Consider the following 16,164-nt stretch of genomic DNA (forward strand, 5'->3'; position numbering starts at 1 on the left):
AATGAGAAAAAGTCCAACTACCATCAATGGCCATTTTAAAAAAATCTAAGCTCACTGGTACAAGAAGATCGGAGGTTTCCTGGGCCATTTGGATAGTTTGGCTTCAGCAGCCCGTGGTTTAGCTTTTGAAGATAGAAAAACAAATGTATAGATCTCAGAAACTATTTTGAAAGATAGAGTCATTGACTTGTTCGTTCTCAAAAGGGCAGCAAGGTATTTTCTTTAGGTGTTCTCCAAAGTATTTTCTTGACTGGAATCAGGTCTATTAAAGACAGTCTTCAGCACCTGCTTTATGTCCAGTTCTGAGTTAGGTACAAGGTCCATAATTTTTTTTAAATAGGTGACTTGGGGGAGGTGGGTCAAAGTCAAGGGCTGATACACTCAGGGACCAGAACACAAGGACAGCTTTTACACCCTAGGCCTGAAGCAAAACCTGTAGCCTTAGAAGAAAAGAGACTTGATAGAAACTGGAGCTGGAGGGGACATAACCACTCCAGAACCATGCAAGGGGGAACCTAAGCTATGGCTCCAGAAGGAATAATTCACTGCCTCTCTCTTCCCACCCTCAGATCTCCTGCTGGTGTTTCCTTGTCTGAAACATCTGAATCCCAAAGGGAAACACCACTTACAAGTGAGGAAAGGGAGCTTAGGAATGCAGTCTCTAGTGGGCACTAGTAGGGCACAGCAAGTCAGAGAACGGCAGAGAATGGACATGGGGCAGCAGTAAGGTGGGGCAAATGGGACAAACAGGACTACTGGGCCCTCTGAGTTTCCTTCTATTCTTACACTTTTGGAGGATCTCTAGTACTGACAGAATAAAGGTCATCCCTAAAGGAGTTTTTATCTGGGAAAGAAATGTTAACTTAGAGGTTTTCTTAATATGAGAGAGAAGCAAATCAGTGGGAATGTAGACGAAATAAAATTGCTCATGCGCCGATAACTGGTGAAGCTGAAAGATGAGTACCTGGTGGGCGGGGGGCGGTTTCTGTTATGTCTTGTTTATTTTACACGTTTAAGTTTTTCCATAATAAAAATTTAAAAAAATAATTTAACTCTGAAGTTGTTTTACAGGAAATTGAAAAGCCCTTTCTTTATCTTCTGGTTTTCCCTTTGGTGGTGGTGCTGGTTTAGTCACTTGTTGAGTCTGACTTTTGTGACCCCATGGACCATATACAGCCCACCAGGAGCCTCTATCCATGGGATTTCCCAGGCAAGAATGCTGGACTGGGTTGCCACTACAGTTTCTACAAACCTCTGGGTTTATTTTGCTCCTTCGAGATGGTTAAAAACTTGGGGTATAGTCTTTGTCACTGCTATATATCAGGTTGGCCAAAATGTCTGTTTGGGTTTTCCCATAACATCTTATGGAAAAATCCGAATGAACTTTTTGGCCAGTTCGATAGCTCTATAATATCATGGGCCTCACTGCCCAAGATAATTTCCCAACCCAGTCCTGAAGGAATTGCAGACTCCATGAACTAATTAAAAACATGTAAAAGTTTTCTGACCCACCCTCAAATGTTTTATTTGATCTGTTTCAAGAATTCAGGAGGAAAAAAACCTTTTGTCAGATGTCACTGTTACAACATTACCAAGAAATTACAGTAAATATTCTTGTGATGGTTTTAGTTAGGCAAACCAACAGTCAACAGAGAGGTCCAGCTAACCCTAGCTTGCATCTTTTCTGTTTCAGTTCACTTCTCTCTCTCTCTTTCTCACACACACACACACACACACTGGGGTCTCTGGAAAATTTAGTGCCAATGTTGAGAACTTCACCTCCGGCAGCTCTTCAAGCACTTGGTTTTACCACCTTCTTCCTTTCCATGAGGCCTGTTGGACTCAGAATGGTTCACTGCTAATGAAAAGGCCAAGAGCATGTGTGACCTGGGGACAGAAGGGCTTCCCCAGTACAGATGAGCTTGCTTGGGTGTCTCAGAAATCCAAAAACTGGATGGCTGGTGTCCCAGAGATGGCTGGAGTTGGCTTTAAAGAAAATTTTCATCAGCCCCCTGAAGCCCAGACTAAGATAATTTCTTATCCTCCACTAGGGGAGATCTGTTGGTATCTGTGGGAATCTGTTTTCACTTGAGATGGGACTTTTCTTCAAGTTCCTTAACAATTTTTCTTAAGGAAGTTGGGGTGGGGGAGTTTGCAGAAGATGATCTAATTCAGTCCTTCACTCAAGCACAACTAGTTTCCTTATCATTCAATCCTTATAAAGAATTCAGTTCAGTTCAGTTCAGTCACTCAGTCGTGTCCGACTCTCCGCGACCCCATGAATCACAGCACGCCAGGCCTCCCTGTCCATCACCAACTCCCGGAGTTCACTCAAACTCATGTCCATCGAGTCGGTGATGCCATCCAGCCATCTCATTCTCTGTCGTCCCCTTCTCCTCCTGCCGCCAACCTTTCCCAGCATCAGAGTCTTTTCCAGTGAGTCAACTCGTCGCATGAGGTGGCCAAAGTATTGCAGTTTCAGCTTTAGCATCAGTCCTTCCAATGAACACCCAGTATTGATCTCCTTTAGAATGGACTGGTTGGATCTCCTTGCAGTACAAGAGTCTTCTCCAACACCACAGTTCAAAAGCATCAATTCTTCAGCGATCAGCCTTCTTCACAGTCCAACTCTCACATCCATACATGACCACGGGAAAAACCATAGCCTTGACTAGACGGACCTTTGTTGGCAAAGTAATGTCTCTGCTGAATTACATTCTTACAAAAACTGAGTATGTCACTTCTGCTTTCTTCAAGGTAGGGATAGAGGGAGGTGGCTTAAAACACAATTATTTGCTTAGTACTGTCTTAAACTCAGGCTCTCAAGTAAATATAGACGGCCCTTCCCCTACATAAACACGACAGCACTACACCCTTTGATCATTGCCACACCCACTCAAGTTTCTGAATGGTTTTAAAAGGTTCCAACCATTGACAGCATTAGATCACTCTCTCAAGAGAAATAATTGCCCCCCAAACCAATCTGTCATCTCTTCCCACAAAGAATAAAATGATGTACTTTCTATCTTTTTCTCAATTTAGCAAGAAAATGAACCTTCACAAATAAACATGCCCCATTCTCCTTCTTAGTGAAGAAAAGAGTAGTTCACTAGTTTAAAAACCTAAGAAAACTCTTACATAGTTTTTTCATAAAGGGAGGTTTTTGTCATGTTTCTTTTTTTTTTAACTAGCCACATCCAAATGATTCCTTGATAAATATTCTAGCTCAGAGACCAGAGCCAGGGTGGGGTCAGGATTTCCCAGCTAGCATTAGTGCCATCAGCTGAACGTCTGGCCTAAGAGCACAGTCTTCCCATTGCAGGTTGTAGTGCAGGAGATCTGTTCTGACGTGGACAGCTAGACGTGTGTGCATGTCTTTTTTAGGGCAGGGACTCCACACACTGCAGTGGACCAAAAGTAGTATTCACACCATTGTGCTGGGTAGGGTGACCAGAACCTGAGGGGCTGAGGATCCAAGAACAAGGTGGCCTTCTTGTGTGGCTGGCCTGAATTCCCTTCTGTTTCCAACCAGATGCAAATGACACAGACTTTCAGGGATGAAGTGGAAGACTACAAGAAACACATACTCAGGACGCCTTATCCCCACCCCAGTTTCCTCCAAACCCAGGACTGAAATGCCAGTCCTCCATTTAGGGCTGATTCTAGCTATGGAAACAGAAGAAGTTTGACAAACCAGTGCCACCCCAGGAACAAGTTGTGACATCGTTCTGGGTGGAGAGAGGAAGAACCCCTAGCAGTGTTTGCAGGCCTTCAGCTCTCCCAGATGTGACACCTCCAGGGGAGCATGTGTGCGCTACTCCTCAGTTACCCTCATGACTGACACAGCAGCTACTGCTCTAGGGAAGATCTCTGAGACACTGGTTTGCACCACCTGTATGACTTAGGTAGGAGTCATTTAGCAAGTTCCACAGTAACCTAGATCACCGCTGAGAAGTTTTCAAAGTAAATTCCCTAGACCAGCACCATGAACACGATCCAAGAACTTGTCAAAAATGCAGATTCTCGGCTCTCTCCCCCGAGGAACGACTGAATCCGAAACTCTGGGGCTGGAGGCCCTGCTCACTTCATCTGTTCACATTACTCATCTGACTTGCACTGAGACATTGTGTGTTTTTTCCTGAGCAAAATCTTAGACATTATGTATTTTTTTTTCTGAGCAAAATTCTTGGATACAATTTACTTCATCACATGGGATTACTTTGCAAGGGAAAGAAGAAAGAAAACTTTGAAAATATTAACCATGACATTATGATATATATATATATATATATATATTGCATGTGTATAAAATCAAAGGTTTTAGAAGCCCACATACTAACTTATCTGTGGTGCCCTTGTAGGTGATGGCAAACATGGTCAGAAAATGGACTGTGGTACACTATACACCAGGAAACACTTGCAAAAATGACACTCAAAATCTGAGTTCATTGATTACTTGCCATATGTGTAGGTCAAGTTTATAAGTAGCACCTAAAGGATAGTCTTCAAGAGCCCTTGGACTTGACATTTCCTTGCAAAGTGTGGGCACATGGATAACTAAAGAAAGATACTTTCTAAAGCCTCTGGATTCAAAGACCACTAAAGTGCCTTGAAAGTTCAAAGACCCCCATCTGAGTGATGACTGGGTTTGTCTGGAGCCTACAGTGTGGGTTTAATCCCCAGGGCACTGGTTAATTTGTTTGAAACAAGAATCAAGATTACATCCACAGCCAGTTCCTGGCATGCCTGCTGTTGGGTCCAAATCTTTGGCCAAGGATGGGTACGTGACTAATTCTCCCCATGTTCTAAGATGATCAGTACCAGGCATCACCCTTGTTTCTGGAACAATGAAACCAAGTCTGTGCAGCAAAACACAAACACCACATGTTCTAGTACTTAATGCCATCCCACAAAGCCACCCTTACAAACTAAAAGTCTGCTTGCCTCTAGGATTTTTGATGATGGCCGCTGCGTTTTGAACTGTTCCTTGGGCAAATTTGAATTCAAGAACCAATGTCATCCATGTCACTTCACCTGCCAAGAATGCCAAGGAGATGAGCCTTCCAACTGTACCTCCTGCGGAGTAGGTGAGGGAGTCTGGTTGCTCATTTCTTCCCCTTACTTCAACTTCCTCTCCCACTGGACATTACTTTGTTTGACTCAGAAGCTTCATCTCTGGGGAAGAGGCGGGTGAGATTAGACAGCTGTTAATTATAGAGTATGTACAACCTTGAAGTTTCTGCTTATTGTCAGAACATAAGTTCACACTGCTAGAGACACAGACCTACTTCCCCTGAGGAGGTGAGAGAGAAGCTAAGAGATGTTTTTCCAGAGAAGGAGAAAGTAAGGACATGCAAACATGATGACAGGCACGAGCTAGACAGCAAAGCTAAGCTTCACTGAGGCGAAAGTGAAAAGCTAGGAAATTAAGACAGACACATTCAGTCTTCAGGAGAAACAGCCTAAGAGAGGCTGTGTCAGGGTCCCCTCAGCCCTGAGTGATGCCATTTAGAAGCTCTCAGAGCCCTGTGGGATGGCAGGGTAATCTTTTCCAAACACAAATATGACCTTTTCTGTCCCAGACCTTCACAATTCTAAAGTTTCTGCTGTCAATAAATTATATTCTATGATCACTCTGGTCCTCTGCAGTTTGACCCTTGACTGCTCTCTAGCCTCCCTACATATGCCTGTCCCCAAGTTTGACTTCATGAGGGACTGATTTATATTTTATATAATTAAATTTACTTATCTTTAATTGAAGGATAACTGCTTTACAATATTGTGTTGGTTTCTGCCAAACATCAATATATATCAGCCATGGGTATATCTATGTCCCCTCCCTCCTGTAACCTCCCTCCCAACTTCTTCCCCATCCTAGGTTGTTACAGAGCTCTGGTTTGAGTTCCCCAAGTCATACAACAAATTCCCACTGGCTCTCTATTTTACATATGGTAATGAACATGTTTCCATGTTACTGTCTCCATCCACTCCACTCTCTCCCTCCTCCCGCTCCCCACACCCATAAGTCTGTTCTCCATGTGTGTGTCTCCACTGCTGTCCTGCAAATAGGTTCAGGGACTGGTTTATATTTTATTTGCCCTACACTTAAAATTTGAGTGAAACTGGGAAATTAAAAAAAATTTTTCTCTTGAAAACCTGGAAGATTTGGCAACACTGCTCCTTCTGGTCCTCAAATGATTGACTGGAGACCTCCAAGCTGCTCTCCATTTGCCATAGTCCCCACCCCTCCCAGCTGTCTCACTGATCCTGAGGGTGTCAGTTACCACCATCATGACATTCACATGGTTTTACTGGTGGGAAAGAATTATTTAGCTTTATTCTTGCTTGTCATAAAACAAAGAAAAATGAAGAATACATGAATAGTATCATGCATTTGCAGAAAAATGAGGGAGAACACATATTTTTGTATAAATTAAAATGATTTCTTTGTGTTTGGAAACAAAGTATATCTGTCCAATTTTACCTCTAGCCTGCTTATTCTGTTTCCTTCCTCACCTATAAGATGGTGATCATGACTGCCACCTTTAGGACTGTTACGAAAATGAAATGAGATAAAATAATAAAGCACTTAGAACAAGGTGAACTGCACAGGAAGCACACAAAAAATATTAGTAATGATTATTATTACTACTACTATTACTATTATTATTGTTTGTACCCATTTACTTCTATGGGTATTTCAGTCTCCAGCTAAGTTAGTTTTCTCTACAGCAGAAATTAAACATTTTTTTTACATTGGTTAATATCACCACTGATCTCATCAGAAAAGTTTTTGAGAACTGAAGAATTATCAGGCTCACAGTACAAGCAATAAACCCAACATTTAAATCAACTAGACTTCAATAAAAAAATTTTTTAATGTATTGTGCCACTCCTGTGTATAAGTTACTCTACATAGGTGCCATGGAAGATACAGGAAATGATAGCATGATACTCACATTCAAGTTAACAATCTAACAAACAGGTTTGTCCTCGTGTATTATAAAATGAGAACATATTAGATAAAGACTGAATGAATGGCAGTAACCCTACCACATGTCACTACTTTCAGCTGTAGTGAGCAAAAGAGGCTTCCTGAAGACGGGATGGTTGGGCAGGTTCTGATTAGCAGCGTGTTCTGCCTGTTAAGAGTGCAATATCCCAAATCCATGTATTAGGGCAGCTAATCCATGATTCGGTGCTACAGAAGATAGATGAGGGAATGGATGCAGTTCTGTATCAAGAGGCTTTATTCAAAGGCTGAAATTCCTCTGGCTAGGGAGCCCCATCCACACACATAAGCCTCTCCCAACTCTTCGTAGAAACTTCACCTCTTGCTGAATTGTAACTTTGTTAAAGTTAGGTCTGAATCCTTTTGGAAAGGCAGAAGTATAGCTCTATCAGTGAAAATTCCCTCTGGACTCTCACCCCAGTTTATCCTCCACCAAACTGAACCCGAAGCTAAATTCTAGCAATTATACAGTAGCTGCGGTAAGCAAAACGTTGAAGTAAACTTTATAAAGTTTATTTTCAGAGTCCTCAGCCTTTCTTTCTTCCTTCCCAGCAATCCTGTTCCCATCCTGCCTTAAACCTTTAACCCTCTTTTCCTCTGGCAAACATCCAATGACTTCACATTGGTCCACCCTCCCTTCTAACAAAATCAGCCGCCAAAAAATACTCTGAAAACAATTAATTACTCTTCAGTATAAATGAAAGCCAACCTGAACTTCTCTGGGAGTTCTTTGCTTTTTAACTTTTGTCTCACATTGCCACATGAAAGGTTTTGGCACCTAACAAAAATATCAGCCCTTCTACTATCAGAACCAGCTTCTCTTACATATCATTACAGGAACTTAAATTCTGAGACTCTGGGCAAGTAGCCAAAATTTTATGTATGATATGCAAATCACTGAGGTATACAAATTATCACTCAAAGCTAAGTGAGCTGCCATGCTGTCAAGCTATTAGAAATATGATCAAATCTTGGCATAATCCTGACCCAAGCAGGTGGGGAAAGCCTGCCATTTTGAAGGTGCCTAAGTGACTTCCTTTTGCACAGTCCATGTATTTTAAACAAGACCCTTTAAATCTCTGTCCTTTAAGCCCAAATTATAATACTCTAAGAGGTTCAAATAACAAAGCCATATCTGAACAATCAAAATGGAATTGAATAACATTTCTTCTAATATCTGAAATCATCATCATTCATTTTTAAGATTGTTGATCCAGTTGGATATGCTTGAAAAACAGGAATGTTGACAAATATGAATTCACTCATTCAATCATTCAATAAATATATATTTAAAACTCATAACCATATGCCAAGCTGTCCCCAAGCCTCTGGATCCTGAGTTGAAACTGCAATACTTTGGCCACCTCATGCGACGAGTTGACTCACTGGAAAAGACTCTGATGCTGGGAAAGGTTGGGGGCGGGAGGAGAAGGGGACGACAGAGAATGAGATGGCTGGATGGCATCACCGACTCTGTGGACATGAGTTTGACTGTACTCCGGGAGTTGGTGATGGACAGGGAGGCCTGGCGTGCTGTGATTCATGGGGTCGCGGAGAGTCGGACATGACTGAGCGACTGAACTGAACTGAACTGAACTGAAGGTGTAGGGGATGGACAGGAGGGTGGAGGATAGGGTGGGCTTTTCACTGCTAGCCTTCACATCTTACTACCTACATGTGGAAAGGCTAGCACTCTGTAAGACAGGATCTTTTCTCAATGAGTCATGGTGGACTAAAAAGAACACAACTTGGAAAGTTGACCTTTGTGTGGTCTCTTGAGATTCCAGGTCCCACCAGATTAGGATTCTGTGCTCCAAACCTTGATCTGTAGCTGTAGAATCACCAAATGCACGTTGCATCCTCCCAAACACTCCCTTCCTTTAGAGGATAATGTTCTTCTCGGTCTAACTTGGAAACTGCAAACACTTTTCTTTTTTAACCACCTCTTTGGAGGCTCTATTTATATTCCTTGTCCTGTAAGGGCCAGCAGACTTCTGGCATGAAACTGGCATCAGGAAAAAAGGGTGCTTCAGAGTTCATAATTCAAGGGTGTGGTTTTTAAATTATATTTGAAACAGGACTTCAATTAAATAAGAAAATTAGGTTAAACCTTTTTAAAGTGCCTAGTTTACAGGTAAAATAAAAACAGCTGATTGTTGGCAATTGCATGTGGTTCAATTTAATATTGTTCTGACTTTTGGATTTTGCACTTGTAACATGAGGTCAGCACTATCTAGAAATCTGGCAGCCTTGCTTCTCAAAGGTCAATGGTTCAGGATCTTCACGTGGTAGATCACATGATGAGTGAGCTCTAGACCCAGTTGTTTTAGGGAACACAGATATTTTCAAAACTAGAAACACAAAACCTGATTCACAGAAGACAGATGCCCTGGGCACACGCAGCACAAGTGAAAACTCCAGGGGGTCGGGGGGGTAGAGGCTTTCAGGTGCATCTACATTAATCTTGTGTATTTAAGTGTGTGATTAGAACTGATTAGAATCCTTTTGCATTGATTATGATAGTTTTCATCCATTTCTCCAGTGGCAACAATGGATTCTCCACAGGAGCAAATTCCCAGTCTCATACTGGGGGTACTGCTGATTCTTCCCTTGTAGAGCCCAATGTTGACAGGACCTCCAGGAATTCATCCAAAGGAGTCAAAGAGGAGCGTTTAGTTGACAGCTTCAATAGGCTCTCAATACAGGAGCTGGTAGTTGTGCAAAAATTCAGTCCTTAGACAATTAAGACAAGCATGTGAATTTGATAACAGAATTCAAAATCATTCTAAAAGATTGCACTATCAAAGAAAATGCATCAAGCACTTGTTTATTCTCATGGGATCTTTAAAGTCAGCAACTCTTGAGAACTTCCACTGATACCAAAAGGAATTCAAGGAAATCTTTTCAACTAAAAGTTCAATGATACTGCATTTTTCATTCAATCCATTCTTATCTCCTTGATCTGCTGGGAGTAAAAGCACTTGGTCACATCTTTTAAACAAAATGTCTTCAGCTACTATTATCTTTATAGCTAATTTTGTACATTTTCCCTCTTTTCATTTTGCTCCTTTCTCTTTAGACAAGCATGGCCGAGAGCGGTTCCTGTACTGGGGGGAGTGTCGAGAGAGCTGTCCCCCAGGCTACTACCCTGACGAGGGCCACACCTGCCAGCCCTGCCCAGACAACTGTGAGCTCTGTCACAGCACATACGTCTGCACACGATGCGTGCGCGGCTACTTCATGGTGCCCTCCAGTCACACCTGCCAGAAGTTAGAATGTGGACAAGGTAAAGCTGCCTTGGAGCCACTGCAGACAAAAGGGGCTGCACCCTGGATGCCCCAGAGCCTTGAATATCTACCTGGCGCAATGGTCGCACCTGGATGATTTCCCGTGACTCTACACAACAAGTGGGGACAGTGATACCTACCCTGCTCTCTTTCCCCAAGCGTTTGCTTAGACACAATCCAAGGACTAAGGAATGCAGCTAATCACATACATAGAAGGTGAACTCCAGTGGAGGGTTTATGGAAAAGGTATAATGGAGAGAAAATCAGATTAGAATTCAAATGTCCTGGCCAACAATTTTCTCCTTCCCAAGCACTAGTTATGAGACCCTGGGCAAAATCAATCTAATTTCTCCATGCCTTGGTTTCATGTGTGAGAGGGAGAGCATAGCATGCTCTGTGCTTGCTTCCTGGCAGGAGCCAGTGAGAGTTAGCCTACTTAAAATGACCTGGAAATATAAAAATGTTCTGGGAATATATTGTTACTGTTATTGTTCAATTCCTATTTACACTGAAAGAAGGGAATTAAAAAACAGTACATGTAGATTTTGCTCTTGTTCATGTAAAATGCTGCAGACTTTCTCTGCTATATAAGAATTATGCCTGTGCCTTCAGCACATTTCTAGAATAATGAAGACCTCTTTCTTTTTTCTCCTTAATGCTTACTAAGGTTGTGTGTGTGTGCTAAGTCACTTCAGTCATGTCCAACTCTTTGCGACCCAATGGACTGTACCCCACCAGGCTCTTCTGTTCATGGGATTTTCCAAGCAAGAATAATGGAGTGGGTTGCCATGCTCTCCTCCATCAGATCTTCCCAACCCAGGGATCAAACCTGTGTCTTTTAAGTCTACTGCATTGCAAAGCGGGTTCTTTACCACTAGTGTCATCCGGGAAGTCCTACTAAGGTAGTATAGAATTTAAAACTTTTTTTAAAGTATTTACAACAGACATAAGGAGACAGAGCTTCATTATTTTATATACCCAACCACATTTTCGAAAAAGAACTTACATCTTTAATAGACACAGCACACCAACTTGACTTCAAAACTAGTTGCATGGCATACAGTCTAACTCTGTTCCACTTGCACCCAATCAAGCTAATCAACCTACTAAATATTTACTAAATTAATAGAAGGAGATAAAAAATGTGAGTGACATACTTATCTCCAAAGCATGGTTTGGGGTTTCATAACTGCTTTACAATTTGTCTGAAAATAAGCTACACACCAACATATTTTTATAGCAATTATTTGTGTTTCCATTCAGTGAAAGTAAAGTGAAATTGTGCTTTTTTTATTTCTTTTTATATTGTGTAGGTGAAATCCAAGACCCAGACTATGAAGAATGTGTGTCTTGTGAAGAAGGGTGTCTGGGATGCAGCTTAGGTATGTCATCTTCCCTTTTGCTTAGAGTTGAAACAACTGTGTCCTTCACACATCCTCTCCTGTCATTCCTGCAACAGGGACTCTAGTTATTGTTGTCATCATCAATATCCATTATGTAGACTAACTCTGACACAAACGTGGTTACCGAGAGAGATACTCCCTTTTGAGGCAATAGATAGGTCACTTGTCTTCATGAAACTCAACTTTAGGAAAGGACAATCACGCAAGAAGGAAGGAGCATTTAGAGTCAAGAGATTTAAAGATAAAATACTAACTTTTTAGAAAGCAAAAACAGATCTAAACTAAGTAATGAAAGTCTTAAAATCCAAAAGATGAGCAATTCTCGTGTTTCTAATGAAGAGACAAGAGGTGGTCTTTCTTGCAGGGAACAAGGATAACTGTTTTGACAATCTTGATTTCACTTTTTTGCCCATCTCGGACCATATCTGCCCATTCCCAGCTCATTTGCTCACTTTCCCAACTAAATTTTGTGGTCTCTTTTTATACCTTTGCTATTGCGTATTGTGTGTCCATGCTAACATCTTTATGCATCATGGACAGAGGGGTGTGTGCCTGTGTGTGCGTGTGTGTTTGTGTGTGTGTGTGTGTACATGCATGTGCGTGTATGTAAAATCTCAAACCTATGATTTTGACTCTTAAAAGTTTAAAGGGATGGATGAACGTGTGTGAACTTATTTAGGATCAGTGAGAATCTTAGCATGGGGGCGGGAACAGTGACAACCATGAATATACCCACCCCTCCCCTAGTTGATTCAGTTAAAGATGAAACTGAGCCATCTTCCCTGGGAAACAAATTCCAAAGAAGACCCCAGCCATCTAGAGACTCAAAATCCAAAAGAATCAATCTGAAAAAAAGATAAATTAGATAGTTTGATTAACTTTACAAAGTGCTGTTAAAAGACTACATTCACTCCTTTAAGAAACTTTAATTGTCTACTGTGCGCAGAGCGTTGGCCATGGCAGAGGGAATTCAAAGGCAATATGATTGAGATTCTGCTGTAAGGACCCCTCTGGCTGCTGTAAGTGGCACACCTGGAACCATGTCTTTTACAAGTCAAACTGCCGGAGTAGAGAGAGGTGCAGCAGGAGTACAGAAAAGGGTGGCATAGAGTGACGCAGAACAATCTGCTAATTTCCAATTTGAAAATTTATCTTAATTTATAAAATCTCTAAATGTTGGACCTTGTATATTTAGGGACTGCCTTAGCTGAAATCAATCATCTTATTTCTGAAGCTTTCATTAATCTTTCCAATTGAATTCTTTTTTCTTGTCTCTCCTTGTTTGCAGGCCAATGATCATACCTTTTACTGCTGATTTGTGTAATATTTGGTGTGTACATATCTTTCTGCTTAGAGAGTAAACTATCAATACTTGCACACAAACTCTGTGACTTATATACTCTGCTCCCACTAGAAGTAACAGCATGTCTAAGGTATAATAAAAACACAATAAATGTGCAAACCCTTGAGAGTTTCCCAAATTCAAAACAGAGATGCATGGCTCAGAACACAAAGGGATTTAGATATATTTTCTCTAGTCAAATTGTGTTTATGGGCCTTTCTTCAGGCCGAAAACAGCATTTTACATAATACCATTTTATTCTAAGAGGATTTAATGCCAAATTCTTTGTCTTTCTAACCAATACCTTAAATGGAAATTTTAAATAAGATAAATCTACATAAGTGTCCTACATTATAGCTCTTCATTAATTGAGAGGATGAGCAAATAGGATCATTTTTACACTTGACACTTAACTATAACCTAAGATTTGGGGCCCATACCTACATCACCATTGACTTAATGATTGAGTTTAATCAAATTGTATAAGATCTCTTTACTTCCTTACCTTATCAGTGAAATAGAGGTTAATGCACCTTTATATTGGCTCAGAAACGGATGATGAAAACTGATTAATACCTGCTTACTAAAATAGTGGTAGTTCCTACTCTTGAGGGGAAATATAAATGAATTTGAAAATTTTTAAGAAACTGCAAAAATAAAAAAAAAGACTATTTAAACTAAGTGCCAATTAAGGGGATAAATATATGTGAAGTGAAGTTGCTCAGTCGTGTCCGACCCCATGGACTGTAGCCTACCAGGCTCCTCCATCCATGGGATTTTCCAGGCAATAGTACTGGAGCAGGTTGCCATTTCCTTCTCCAGGGGATCTTCCAGACCCAGGGATAGAACCTGGGTCTCCTGCTTTGTAGACAGATGCTTTACTGCCTGAGCCACCAGGGAAGGGGATAAATATATGTACCAAGTGAATTTAGCAAAGCAGGAAACCCCCAGGCACTCAAGTGATTAAGGAAGACTTCCAAGAAAATGGGACTTGACATAAATCTTAAGAGTTTCCATGGAATTAAGACAGATAAAAGAACAGGGTTGCACCATGGATGGGCTTTAGAACTAGACAATTGCAAAAAAAAAATTTTTGGAGGGAAGAATTTCTGCCATGGATTAGACACTGAGTGTACTAACTTTGCAGAAGGAACATAAGGCTATAAATATAAGGGAATAAGCAAGGAGAAGTTTAGAGAAGTGGATGAAAACCATAACTTGAATTCTGGACTCATAAGTTTAAAAGTATTCTGTGGCTAAAGGGGAATAATTGAAGGTTCTTACAGGGGAAAAAAATGCTTTTTAAAGAGGTGTTTTAAGAAGATTAATTTTGTAACTACGATAACTATTAATATGTTCAGGGTAGTTGACAGGGAGGGAGGCTGTAGGCAGAGAAACCAGCTAGATGACTATTTCAGAATTCTGGGTATGAAGTAACAGGAGCCAGAAAATAATGAAGAGAAAGACAGGTTTTAAAAATCACATGAAACAAATGGCCCTTAAGCATAAGAAAAGATGCTTAACTTCGGTCATTATGTGGGAAATGCAAATTAAAACTACTGTAACATACTATTTCTCACCTATCAGATTGGCAAGATTTCAAAAGCTGCACACACTGTACTTGCAAGGCTAAGCAAGCAGTCTTTTTTGTGACTGATGGTACAACAAATGTTGAAGAACAGCTGGCAGTACATAACACAATCACATCCCTTGACCCCACGACACTGTTTCTAGGAATCTGTCCTGAGGATATGCATCCACAAACTCAAAACAGCATAGTCACAGTGTTATTCACTATGGTATTATTTGTGGTATAGCAGTGTTAGTCACTCAGTAGTATCTGACTCTTTGTGACCCCATGAATTGTAGCCCACCAAGCTCCTCTGTCGATAGAATTCTCCAGGCAAGAATACCAGAGTGGGTTGCCATTCCTTTCTCCAGCGGATCTTCCTGATCCAAGGATCAAACCTGGGTCTCCTGCATTGAAGGCAAATTCTTTATCATTTGAGCTACCAGGGAAGCCTATATTTGTGGTATAAACATTTTATAAACCATTTAAATAGCATAAATGCCTTTTTGTGGAAGAAATTCATTGAATCAACTAAAGGACACACGCTAATGGAAACTGCATGAACTAACAGACATTGAATCAACTAAATGACACATACTCTTTTAAGCAACCATAAAAGAGCAAACATCTATATGAACTGATAGTGATTTTATGATATACTGTTAAGGAGAAGGCAATGGCAAGCCACTCCAGTAACTCTTGCCTAGAAAATCCCATGGATGGAGGAGCCTGGTAAGCTGCAGTCCGTGGGGTCGCTACAGGTCGGACATGACTGAGTGACTTCACTTTCAATTTTCACTTTCACACATTGGAGAAGGAAATGGCAACCCACTCCAGTGTTCTTGCCTGGAGAATCCCAGGGACAGGGGAGCCTGGTGGGTTTCCATCTATGGGGTCACACAGAGTCAGACACGACTGAAGTGACTTAGCAGCAGCAGCAGAAGGCAAAGTACAAAAGAACGTACATAGCATGCCATCTTTGTGGTAAGAAAAGATGGTTAAATAAGATATTTGTGTATATATATATACATTTTTTACTTAGTTTAAAATAAGAAACACAGAAAAGATAAATCAGAAACTAATGAAAATGCTTGTGTGTGTGTGTGCTCAGTCATGTCCAATTCTTTGTGATCCCATGATGGTAGCCCACCAGGCTCCTCTGTCCATGGAATTTTCCAGGCAAGAATACTGGATTGGGTTGCCATTTCCCACACCAGGGGATCTTCCTGACCCAGGGATCCAACCATGTCTCTTGCACCTCCTGCATTTGCAGGCAGATTCTTTACTATTGCACCACCTGAGAAGCCACGAAAATGCTTACCCATAGAGAAAAGGGTAAAGGGAATGGGAGTGAGACTTCTCTAAGTATACCTTATTATATGCTCTTGATTTGAACCATGTAAGTGTGTTACATATTCATACAAATGACATAGTAATTAGTGTGAATGGGCTCCCACTGGCCAATTTGGGACAATTTGAACATTAAAAAAAAAATGACGATAAAGAATTACAATTCAATTAGTAAAAATCCAGGGGCTTCCCTGGTGGCT

The 16,164-nt window shown here is 41.0% G+C and overlaps 1 protein-coding gene across 2 annotated transcripts in view; it reads left to right on the forward strand.

Annotated features, from left to right (window-relative positions):
- PCSK5 (proprotein convertase subtilisin/kexin type 5) overlaps positions 1–16,164 on the forward strand; it is a 507,981-nt gene that overhangs the window by 409,252 nt on the left and 82,565 nt on the right. For both annotated transcript variants that reach the window (XM_055426904.2, XM_088837941.1), the window contains exons 22-24: positions 4,951–5,087; positions 10,092–10,298; positions 11,613–11,681. In XM_055426904.2, the coding sequence (XP_055282879.2) occupies positions 4,951–5,087; positions 10,092–10,298; positions 11,613–11,681 (413 nt within the window). The remainder of the gene's footprint in view (positions 1–4,950; positions 5,088–10,091; positions 10,299–11,612; positions 11,682–16,164) is intronic.

Source organism: Moschus berezovskii, chromosome 7 (assembly GCF_049115385.1).
Source record: "Moschus berezovskii isolate FMDL1 chromosome 7, NW_MosBer_1.0, whole genome shotgun sequence".
NCBI lineage: Eukaryota > Metazoa > Chordata > Mammalia > Artiodactyla > Moschidae > Moschus > Moschus berezovskii.